Genomic DNA, 12,676 nt, shown 5'->3' with positions numbered 1-12,676 from the left:
TAGTTCAAGAAAATTATTAGGTGTCAGTCCTATACCTGAAGTAGACAATTTGCATAGCTCCTGTTAAAACCTTAGAAAAATGCTTTAAAAAATAATAGCTGCTTGGCCTGTGGTGGCACAGTGGTTAAAGTCTTCACCTGGAATGCTGAGGTTGCCGTTTCAAAATCCTGCACCTGCCTGGTCAAGGCACATATGGGGGCAACTACTATGAGTTGATGCTTCCTGCTCCTCCTCTCTTCTCTATCTCTTTCTCTCCTTCTCTCCTTCCTCCTCTCTCTCCAATCAAGAAATAAAATGTTTAAAACCATTTAAAAAATTAGCATTATTGAAATATAATTCAAATACTATGAAGTTCATTCTCTCTTTTAAAGTGTACAGTGCAGTAGCTTTTAATATATTTACAAAATTGTGTCAATTATCACTAATTCTAGAACATTTTCATCACCCCCAAAGAAACCCTGTACCTTTTAGCAGTCAATCTCCATTTCCCTCCTGACTTGCCTAGCCCTACGCAATGACCAATCTATCAATACTTTCTGGCTCTATGGATAATTTGCTTATTCTGGACATTTCATACAATTGGAATTATACATGTGATTTTTTTGTGACTGGCTCCTTTCACTTATCATAGTGTTTTAAAGATTCATTAATGTTTTTCACATATTAGTATTCCATTTCTTTTTACTGGTGGATAATATTCTATTGTATGGATGTATCATAGTTTGTTTATCCATTCTCCAGTTTGTGGACATTTGGGTAGTTTCCAGTTTTTGGAAATTATGAATAAAGTTGTTTTTATAAAGTTGTTATAAACATTTGTGTACAGGTTTTTGTACAGACATGTGTTTCTATTTATCTTAGGATAAGTACTTAGGAATGGGGTTGCTAGGCTGTAACAATATGTTTAACTTTATAACTCCTCAATTGATTTTTCAAAGTGGTTCTACCATTTTGCATATCTACCAGCAATTTATGAGATTTTGGTTGTTTCTTGTCCTAGTCAGCATTTGGAATTGTCAGAGGTTTTCTTTGTCGTTTGTTTGTTTTAATCATTTTATTTATTTTATTTTGAAGTTAGAAGCAGGGAGACAGTCAGACTCCCGCGTGCACTGGACTGAGATCCACCCAGCATGCCCACCAGGGGGCAATGCTCTGCCCATCTGGGCCGTTGCCCCGTTGCGGCCAGAGTCATTCTAGCGCCTGAGGTGGAGGCCATGGAGCTATCCTCAGCGCCCGGGCCAACTTTGCTCCAATGGAGCCTCAGCTGCGGAAGGGGAAGAGAGAGACAGAGAGGAAGGAGAGGGGGAGGAGTGGGGAAGCAGATGGGCGCCTCTCCTGTGTGCCCTCACTGGGAATCGAACCCGGGACTTCCACATGCCGGGCCAATGCTCTACTGCTGAGCCAACCAGCTAGGGCTGTTTGTTTTAGTTATTTAAATAGGTGTCCGGTTCTTTGTTAGTTTCAAATGAAAATCTTGCAATATAAAGCCATCAGAAAGAAAATTTAAATGCAAAGCAGGCATTTACTGAATGCCTATTATGTGCCATGCCCTCTGTTAGATGATGGAAATATGGAGAAATAAGACATCTCTGCTTTCATAGAACTGACAGTTTATTGAGGATGTCAGGTATGTAAAGAAGTAATTAAAATTGATTGAGTCATTGCTATGAATGGAGCTAAAATATTTGGAGCAGGGGAAGGAGAGTCCAACTGTACCTAGAAGGTTAGTTTTGTGGAAGGATTTTGACATTTATGATCAGTTAAAAAGAAAACTATATGAGAAGCTACATGTACCTTTGCGTAATGTTCTAAGTTTTGTTTGCAAAGATCAAGCTCCCCCTACATTGTCATGCTTAATAAATCAATGCCTAATAAACTGCTTGGGATAATAATGCTGGCTAACAACCTTGTGATTTGGAGTAATACCAGCTAGTCTCATGCATAATCAGGGAAAGAGGTAACTTTAATATTTTTATTGACTCTTAGATAGAAGAGAGAGAGAGAGGGAGGAGAGAAAGAGAGAGAGAAGTGGGAAGCAGCTCGTAGTAGTTGCTTCCTATATGTGCCTATATGCCTTGACCAGTCAAGCCCAGGGTTTTGAACTGGCAACCTCAGCATTCCAGGTCAACTCTTTATCCATTGCGCCACCACTGGACAGGCCAGCAACTTTAATTTTTATAGTTACTTGAAACCTTTTTTTTTTTTTTCCTGAAGTTGGAAACGGGGAGGCAGTCAGACAGACTCCGCATGCGCCCGACTGGGATCTACCCGGCATGCTCACCAGGGGGCGATGCTCTGACCATCTGGGGTGTTGCTCTATTGCAACCAGAGCCATTCTAGCGCCTGAGGCAGAGGCCATGGAGCCATCCTCAGTGCCCGGGCCAACTTTGCTCCAATGGAACCCTGGCTGCAGGAGGGGAAGAGAGAGACAGAGAGGAAGGAGAGGGGGAGGGGTGGAGAAGCAGATGGGCGCTTCTCCTGTGTGCCCTGGCCGGGAATCAAATCTGGGACTCCTGCACGCCAGGCTGACGCTCTACCACTGAGCCAACCGGCCAGGGCCGAAACCTTTTTAAATCATTGTAGTTACTCCTTTTCCTTTCTTTATCCTTCCTAGGTCAGACTCAGACCTAGATCTCACTTTCTGCCTTTTACCTACTATGCTACTAAACTGTATAACCTCTCCTTTTTAAAGGGCATATTTACTTAGCTCTAAATTGCTTACCACAGTTCAAAGTGGTAGCAATAGGTATTTGTACTTTTTGTCCAGTTGACCCCTTCAGCGTTCACCTGGCTAGATCTGGCTTCAGTACGTAGGTCATTTCAGGTGAATAAGGTGATTGCAAGAGTCATCTTTCTCTACCTCTGATTAACTGGGCCTCTTATCTGACCTGCGTGGCGAATCAGTGGGAAGAGCTATGAAGGAAGACTGGAGGTGGTAGGAACAAGAAGAGAAGAGACTGGGTGAAGATTGCTGGGTTGGGCTGTGCTTCGAATTGTGCTGCTCATCTAATTTTTTAGTATCTCTCAGAGCAGGTAAAACTATCCTTTTTTTAAAAACTTCTTCAGAACTTTAGCTTGGTTTGCTGTTATACAGCAAAGAAAAATACAGTCTGATAAAAAGGTTAAAGTAATTGGAATTAATGATCTTCAAGAAGAAAAAGATAAGGAAGTTGTCATTTCTTTGTATACCGTACTGTTAACCCAGGCTATCCTGAGGGTTCTTGAGAATTCCTTATATATAAGACCAAGTTTAACAATCATTTTAAAGGATATTAAAATTCACAGCAGGTGCTGTTCAATCATTTTTATTATTGTTATTATTTGGACAGAAAAGGGAGAAAGGTTTCATCTTCCTAAGGACCTCAAGTTAGCTATAAGGAGCCTCTGCTTGCTGCTGAATGATTGAAGGAGAATCCATAATCACGTTTTCCAAAGGGTTTACACATACTATAGTAGCCTTATTTGGTATGGTTACCATTGACTGAAGGACTTGATACTCACTGACAATGGGATGAAATCTGCATTTGAAAAGTTATTTTTCCCCTCAGGTTAGTAACATAGGTTTTCCTTTATTTGGGGAAGGTTTTAATTTGAGAACAAATATATGTCAAGTTGATAAGTACCATAGTAAAGTTCAGTTTGATAGGAACCTCATGCATTTGATAGGTTCTGACAAATAACAGCCCAGGTTGGTTTAGTATCTGTTCTTTATGGTACTTTTAAGCAGATTCTGTTTGAAATCACTACATGTTGCCTGACCAGGCGGTGGCGCAGTGGATAGAGCGTCGGACTGGGATGCAGAAGGACCCAGGTTCGAGACCCCAAGGTTGCCAGCTTAAGCGTGGGCTCATCTGGCTTGAGCAAAAAGCTCACTAGCTTGGACCCAAGGTCGCTGGCTCCAGCAAGGAGTTACTCAGGCTGCTGAGGCCCCCGGTCAAGGCACATATGAGAAAGCAATCAATGAACAACTAAGGTGTCCCAAAAAAACCTGATAATTGATGCTTCTCATCTCTCTCCATTCCTATCTGTCTATCCCTGTCTATCCCTCTCTCTGACTCTCTCTGTCCCTGTAAAAAAAAAAAAAAAAAATCACTACATGTTGAGCTTTTGGGTGTGTACTGCCTCTTTGGTTTTTACTCAGTCTTACAAGTTTCATATATTTTTGTGTGTCATTATTAGTGGTATCTTTCATAGAATCCTGGGGTCAGGAAACCATTGTTCCAAAGCAGACCAAGCATGGAAGAGATGCAGTTAAAGGGCCAGAACAGAAATTTTGAGAAAATTGGGGGATGGGAAAGATATCTCAAAAATCAGAAAAAAGTTTTTTAGAATGTACACTGTGGTGATTAGTTGATTCTCTTAACATAGTTACCATGCATTTTATTTTGTAGGAGGGATGTGTATGTGGTTAGGTGGCAGAGAGGCAAGAATATCTATATTAAAAGGAACCAATCTCAGAAGCACAATATTGGTCAAAGAAAGCAAGTTTCAGAATAGTATGCATATTTTTATATTCAGGAAAAGGTAACATAAAACATTGTATATCTTCTGTGGGTATGTATATATGAATATATTTTAAACATCTGAAAGAATGCATGCCAAAAGTATATACTAGCCTGAAGAGTGTACAAGAAGGTAGGATTGGGGATGTTTGCTTTTCCTGTAATATTGTGTATGTGCGTGTGCGCATGTTTGTGTTGGAGAATAGGTCCATATATTAACTATATGATTGATTATGCATTTAAAAATCAATAAAGCATATTTATTAATCCTACATGTGTTTATTGTATAGATAGGAAGTTGAAATAATCTCAAATAATGTTATCTAGTTAGAAAATAAAAGCAATAGGGTGGAAATTTAGAAGTGGCTTGTTTTATGGGTTAAAACTCATGTGTTGAATGCATTTGACTTTGAAATGTTTTATCTATACATATGTTGAAGCTATGTGATAAATAGAAAAACCTTCCTTCAAGAATTCCTTTTTTTTCTATATTATTTCAAAACCTCATTGATCCTTTCCTAGCCCTTTCAAACATCTATCTACCTTTTGATTTTTGATCCTGTTTGCGCCCCTTTTTTCCCCAGCCAAGCCCCCATTGTTCATTGTACACATGGCAACGGATCAGTGCAGAAACATTGGAACATTACTGGCGTGGATTGGCATATCTGGGTTCACATCCTGGTTTCTGAGCGGCTTTGTCACCTTACAAACAGTTAAGATCTGAACAGTTACATAAACTTTGTGAGCCTCAGTTTTCCCCTCTGTGAAATGGAGATACTTACCCTGCAGGGTTGCGGTAAGGGTTGAGATTATGGCTGTCAAGCATTTAACCCAGTGCCTAGCACATAGTAGGCACCATGATTAATTGTATCTTTTGCTTCCAGAGCTGCTTTTTACTCAGATGCTCTGGGCCCCTTGTATCTATCAGAGAGAAAACATCTGGAGATAAGCCAGAAAGAGTAGAAAGGGTCCAGGATTTCTCTCCCAAGGAAGAAGCAGGTGCGTAGGATAAGGTCGATAGAGGCAGGCCCAGGCCTGTGCTGGAGGATACATCAAGCTACTTCTTCCCTTTTCTCTTTTTTTTTCTTAGATCAAGCTACTTCTTGAGTTTAACTGTTTAGTTGTCAGTTCAACAAGGGTATTGACCAAGGGCAAGTAAGGGTGGCAGGGTGTGGTCGAAGAGGCCTCTCTCTGATTATGTCAGGATTAGATCGAAGGGGATGTTTATAAAATGATTTAAGGCAGAGTAGGAGGAAGTCGGGGAAGCAGTACGATGAATGTCCTTAGAGCGAGCACAGTCTGGATTTGACTGTGTTTGAGCGCTGCGTACTGGACCTGTAACCTTGGGCCAGTTATTTAATCTCCAAGATTTAATAGCTTAATTTATTAAAATGGGGATAAAAGTTACCTACCTGGTAGAGTTGTGAGGGAATGCATTTAGAATACTTAGACCAGTGCCAGGCACATATAAAGTACTTGAATAATTTGTTAATATATTAAGCTAGGGGAAGAAAAAAAGCAGGGCTATTGAGCTGTAGAGTGGGGGTAGACTTCCTCTATGTACAAGTAACTGATAACAACTGTCATTGATTATAGTCATAGAAAAAGAGTCAATAATGGGATGCATTATTTATAAATGTAATTCTTCCTGATGTGTTTGCTTGTTAAAAAGACATGAAAAAAGATGCTTTCCTTATTTTCCTTATATTGGGGAACAAAAAGTTTAGTTGCCACTTGTAACTTTGTTGTTGAATGGTAAATTGTGGTTAGTTTGTTCTTTGTGGAATTTCATTGCAGATTTTTTCATTTCTTTCTGTCCCTTTTCTGTTTCTTATAGGCTTCCTGGTTAATCAGTTATTTCAACAATGTTTACTACTTGTAAAACAAAAATAGTGCAGCAAATATAAATTTCTAAGGCTTAGATAGAATTAATTTTAGTGAGACTATAAGCCCTTCGGCACTGAAGCTGTTCAATTAAGAAGCCTGTGCAAATTCTGTCTTGCATTTCACATGCCATATGTGTTCATCTGTGGAGCACTAGTGAACCTTGTCAGGTTAGCATCCGTAAACCTCTGGGTTTTTAATGTATGTCCCACTACTCTGCTGTGGCTTCACAGAAGTCTCTCTTTATTCTCCCTGATATTCCAGTAGCCAAAACTATACAGATGCTTTGTTGTAATTCTGTCATTTAGTACAGAAAACAGTCATAAAGAGAGAATTATTATCACCTCCAAAATTTAATAGATGAAGAATCAAGGCTTAAAAATTTGTTCAGAGTGACATGCCAGTCTGTGGTAGAGCCAGAATTTGAAAGTCCGATTTCAAAGTTTGTGCTTTTAAAAACCACACCAGCAATTGTTTCTCTAGTCCACATTCAACTGGAAGACTGCAAAGCTGGCTTTTGGCCAGGATTGTTTATTTCCTGTTGCTGTCCTAGTTCCTTCCCTTGTTTTCTGTCCCATTTTACGGATCAGATTCATGAGTACAAGGCTTGGCTTGAAGAATCATTCAGTCTAGCTCGCAAATCTAGCCAATCACCTGGGACACTTATTTATGTTTAATTATGATTAAGGGTTTTAGCTGGAGACCAGGAACCTAAATTTAAACTGTTTTCCATGTAATTTTGACACTCTGACAGGTTTGGGAACCACTTCTGATACATGAACCCCCTCCAAACATCCTCTCCAATTTTCCTGACAGGTGGTCATCTAATGCCCGATATTGTCTTCTGAGAGGAACTTACTACCACCTTACCAGGAAGATTCTTTCTTTTGTTTTTTTTTTCAAGATTTTTTTTTTTTTTTTTTACAGAGACAGAGAGAGAGTCAGAGAGAGGGATAGATAGGAACGGAGAGATGAGAAGCATCAATCATTAGTTTTTCGTTGCACATTGCAACACCTTAGTTGTTCATTGATTGCTTTCTCATATGTGCCTTAACCGTGGGCCTTGAGCAGACCGAGTAACCCCTTGCATGAAACAGTGACCTTGGGCCCAAGCGGTGAGCTTTTTAGCTCAAACCAGATGAGCCTGCGTTCAAGCTGGCAACCTCGGGGTCTCGAACCTGGGTCTTCCGCATCCCAATCCGATGCTCTATCCACTGCGCCACCGCCTGGTCAGGCTTTTTTCAAGATTTTATTTACTTTTTTTTTTTTTTTTTTTTTTTTTTTTAAGAGAGAGAGAGAGTTGGGGAAGTGGGAAGCATCAACTCATAGTAGTTGCTTCTCATCTGTGCCTTGACTGGGCAAGCCCGGGGTTTCAAATCAGCAACCTCAGAATTCCAGCGACACTTTATCCACTGCACCATCACAGTCCTGGTGTGAGAGGATTGTTTCATCAGTGATTAGATGCAATACTATGCTTTTATAGAGATTTCATTTACTATCCCATATGGATTGGATTAACTTTTTTGGATAGATTTTTATACTCCTTAGGTATTGGCTTTGAGGTTAGGTCCTGGCTTGAATCATCTCGGAACCTCATCGCCCTCGTGTGTAAAATAAGTATGTTGTTATCTACCTTGAAGACTATATCAAGAATTAAATAAGGCCCTGGCCAGCTAGTTCAGCTGTACAGTGTCAACCTAGTGTGTGGAAGTCCCAGGTTCGATTCCTGGCCAGGGCACACAGGAGAATTCCCCATCTGCTTCTCCACCCTTCCCCCTCTCATTCTCTGTCTCTCTCTTTCCCTCCTGCAGCCAAGGCTCCACTGGAGCAAAGTTGGCCTGGGCGCTGAGGATGGCACCATGGCCTCTGTCTCAGGCTCTAGAATGGCTCCGGTTGCAAAGGAGCAACGGCCCAGATGGGCAGAGCATCGCCCCCTAGGGGGCATGCCAGGCAGATCCCTTTTGGGTGCATGTGGGAGTCTGTCTCTTTGCCTCCCTGCTTCCCACTTCAGAAGCGCGCGCGCGCGCACACACACACACACACAAGAATTAAATGAAAAAAAGAAACTATCCTGGCTGGAAAGATTCTCAAATGCCTTCAAACAGCTATTTCTTATAGTCCCTTCACTCTCAGCCTCTCTTTAAAGAGTCTCACACCTGCACTGTTAGAAGTGTGGATATGTATGATAGAAGGCTCCTAGATATTTATTATGGTATTGTCAGTTCCATAAATAGGTTGTCATTTTGCCTCTTCTTCAGCACACCTTTTTTTTTCACCGCTGGCTTTTTCTTTGGGCAAAGAATATGATACCTCCTATGGAGAAAGATAAACCTGCATTTCTGGAAATTCAGCTTTACTCCTTAAGTAATTAAGAGTTTCCACTGATAACTTGAACCCAAAGCAAAACAAATGATCTCAGGAAGACTTCAAAGGTAAAGGAAAGGACTTTCTTAAATTATATAAAGACCCAAATGGAGAACCAAAAGAAAAAAAAATCCGTGTCTCTTTGTTATCCAGCGGTGGAGACAGATAACTGATGAGTGTTATAAAGGGGAAAAAGTAGGGGGGGCATCAGTAACCTAAGAAATGTTGAATACTTGCTCTTTGGCAAATGCAATGTGAGTAAAAATAAATAAGTAATTTCAACCTAATTCTCCCAGGTAATATCCATTTTACTAATGAGAATACCGAGGCCATTGAGAATAACTGAGACAAGCTGTATACCTTGTCAAATGGCAGGTTCATATTCAAGACACCTAGGACTTTAGAGAATGTGACTTTAAAAAAATTAGAATACACACACAAATGTATGTTTTTAAAGTAATAGATGTGACTGAGTTTCCATTGTACTGCATGCATTCCTCTGTCACAACACTTGACATTCTCTTACTGTAATTGATTATGCCTCTCTCTGCTAGTTACTTGCAAATAGAGACTAGGCTACAGCATTTATTTCTGAACTACCAGGGACTAGTAGGGATGTGGCGCTTGACTTGTTCATTAAGGATTTGTTAAATCTGTGTCCTCCATCCCCATTCCTCATCTGTGAGTTTAAAAAAAATAAAAGTATAAGGTTGTCAGGGGTATTAGAAATAATCTAGCTCAATCCTCTCGTTTGTATAAAGGGAGGAATTTCAGGCAGAGACTGGAGAGGTGGATCCTAATGTACTCAAAAGCCCCCAATTGATTCTAGTTGTTCTAGCCTTCTTACCTCCTTATTGTTAGTCTGGGGCTGTTCTTAGGACTGGCATGCGCATACATACTGCATTCATTTATTCAGTAATCCTTTGCTTATGCTCAGTGCTGAGGAAATGTCACCTTCCTTTCTGCCTCCCTGGATAGATAGATATACAGCTATACTTTCCAGAAACCAGAAGGAAACAGCTTTCCAAGGGTTTAAAATTTAACCTAGAAAATCATCATTGTAGCTGAGGTTTTTACCTACTGTATAATTTTTTGGCTCATCTAGTAAGTCACTTTGTTATTCTGTTGTTCATAGGAGAGGCTAAGTGATCATTTGCAAGGCTGGATAAACTAAGATCTTAAAAATAATCTCCCATTGCTATAGTTCAATTTGTGTGGTTGTTGAGATGTATGTTTGCCTTGCTTTTCTTAAAAAACAAAGTAAGTCTGTTTCATAGTAATAAGTTAGTCCATTAGTTGCACATCCTTTTGGCTCAGAATACTAAAAATAATTTGTAGGTGAGGGGCTCCCATGGGCTTGAGAAAAATGTGGTAAAACAATTATTTATTTTCTTTACTTTGTGTTGGCTTCCTATTTTCAAAATGTTTTTTGAATCTGACATCATGAAAACACTACCTTGGGTCAAAGTTCTTTCATGTGAATGCTTTCAAAAGGTACTTTTAGTACTTTGGACATAACTGTAATTCTATAACGTATACCTAATGTATGGACCTTATCAGTAAAAAATATTACAGTTATCCAATAAAATTACATTGAAACTACAGTCCTCTTGTTTTTCAGGAAAGTAATTCCGTTTGTAGAGTGATTATTCTTAATCATGGTCATCTTCCAGAAAAATCTATTCACTTGAATAAAATCTTCATTTGACAGTGGAAGCAGGTGGTTAAGGGTAGAGGGCAAAGCCAGTTAATTCACTTGACTCTAACTTTTGAATTTACATGTTTAGTTTCCTTGGGAGAAACTCACTCTGAAGTAGTGGGACATATACATAAAAGAATATTAGGAAAAAGGATGCAATTTAATTAATTATAGAAACTAATATTAATGTTGCCAGGTCACTATTCTTTTATTTTTAATTCCATCAAAGTAAATTTAGTGTCAGTCTAAAATAAGTCAGTATTTTTAATGAAAAGAATGTGTGTTATTAGAACTATCTGGAACTTTGATTCATGTCATCAATACGTGGCACGAAGCAAATGATACGATATTGATTTTATGAAGTAATTTTATGTATTGTGTGTTCTGTGTTTTTATTTTTAGGACCGGAGTAGGCCCTATGATACTTTTAACTTGCACTCGTTGGAGAACTCCTTAATGGATATGATAAGGACTGATCATGAGCCTCTGAAAGGTAAACACTACCCTCCCAGTGGCCCACCAATGAGTTTCGCTGATATAATGTGGAGGAATCATTTTGCAGGTTAGGAATATTCATATGTCCATTCCTTGCTTGGTGTTTTGAACAAAAATCAGCTTTTTAATACTTGTGATTTTTATTTTGTTTTGTTTGTTTTTTGTTTGTTTTGTTTGCTTCTGTAAAGCATTGTGGAATGCATTGAAAGTTGATTTTTTTTAAAACCTGAGTTCAGCTACCTATGATTTTCAAGGTCAATTGCTTTAACCATAACGTCTGGCAGAAGCATGTGTTGGGCAGCTGAAGTTGCAGTTATAGCATGAGACCAGAAGCCAAATTTTCTGGGCTTTGTGCATTTGAGATTCATAGCCAAACCTGGATAATTCATTTAAGTCCAAGTGTTCTGCAGGGAAATATGAGATTTCGTAAACCAGTGTCCAAAGACTTCTTCAGAAAACTTCAGAGAAAAGAGTTCCATTTTATTAAAATATAATCAATTTGTGTAGTATAGGAGGAAGTAACACTACGCAGACTTAAGAGTAGCCAGTGACTCTTTTGCATTCTCTTAAGGCTAAAACACAAGGAAAATATCTTAAAGCACATACACGTTTAGGATTAAGTATAAGAGAAAAAGTCCCAATGTCAGCAGTATTAGGACTTCCTATTTTTACAGCCCATATAAATTCAGGATAGAAGCTGATGTTACCCTCGTCATTACAGACAGTTCTTTTTATGGGTTATAGGACTTTTTCGGTGCCCTATGGTATTTTCAAATACTGTAATGGAAATTTTCTGTTGAAATATTCCCTGTGCTTGGGTTTAGGGCCTGTCTCTCTGAAAACTGCAAAGAGTTTGCCCCAGGGGTGTCCATCTTGTGTGAACTCTTACCGTCCACTGGGGTTGTGAGGAATTGGATCCTCTCTGGTCCTCTCCCGGCTCTTAGATAGGGTGTGAGTGACTGTGAACGCCTGATAGTCATTTCCTCGGGCCACACCAGAAATCCATTTCATCCTTTTCTTGTCAGACTCATGATTTTCGATTTCCAGTGAAAAGAAAGTAGTTAACAGACTATAAAGAAAAGAAAGGACTTTGAGAAAAGCGGTATTTTAAAGCCTTCAGAAGTAGGGGGAAAAAATCCCTCTCATTTATCCATTATTATATGTAGTCACTGTTACCACATCTGTCTTCAGTTGAAAGATTAAGGTACATGGTAATTTAAAGCAAATTCTCTTCAAACTGGGCGTGATGTTAAAGAAGAAACCAGTGATATTCACAGGCTGTTGTGTGTTTTCAGTATCTTCTAAGGCTGCATGTGTCTTCCTTTGTTACCTCGAACGGCTATAAGCCTCTCCTAATCTAAAATATTCAGCCCTGGTTCTTTATGCATACCTGTTTTTTCTTCATCTGTATTCTTTTCATTTAGCAATAAAAGATTCTTAAAGGATCTTAGATTATAGTATATGAAGTAATTTTCTGGAATTTTGCGGATATTGTGGAGGCAGGCACCATTGTGCCCTGCCTTTTGTATGAGAGTAGCACTCGCAAAGTGTAAGGAGGGCACCCCACTATGGGGTAATGTAAATACCTTATTCCAGTTGTGGGGGCTTTTTTATTGCATAATACCTCTGCATAAATTTCCCTACTGCACTTGCAAATGTGAGGTTTCATTATAAAAGCCTTCTGCATTGTTCTTTTTTTTTTTTTTTTTTTTTTTTGTATTTTTCCGAAGCT

The 12,676-nt window shown here is 39.2% G+C and overlaps 1 protein-coding gene across 10 annotated transcripts in view; it reads left to right on the top strand.

The window, feature by feature from the left end:
- The window catches only part of CPEB3 (cytoplasmic polyadenylation element binding protein 3), a 219,865-nt gene that overhangs the window by 72,046 nt on the left and 135,143 nt on the right, over positions 1 to 12,676 (top strand). For 8 of the 10 annotated variants that reach the window (XM_066239887.1, XM_066239886.1, XM_066239885.1 and 5 more), the window contains one exon: positions 10,852 to 11,011. In XM_066239887.1, coding sequence (XP_066095984.1) covers positions 10,852 to 11,011 — 160 coding nt within the window. The remainder of the gene's footprint in view (positions 1 to 10,851; positions 11,012 to 12,676) is intronic. The other 2 variants (XM_066239883.1, XM_066239882.1) reach the window with 1 other exon arrangement.

Source organism: Saccopteryx bilineata, chromosome 7, assembly GCF_036850765.1.
Source record: "Saccopteryx bilineata isolate mSacBil1 chromosome 7, mSacBil1_pri_phased_curated, whole genome shotgun sequence".
Lineage (NCBI taxonomy): Eukaryota > Metazoa > Chordata > Mammalia > Chiroptera > Emballonuridae > Saccopteryx > Saccopteryx bilineata.
The sequence above is the reverse complement of the archived record's forward strand: the minus strand, read 5'-3'. Positions and strand labels throughout refer to the sequence as shown.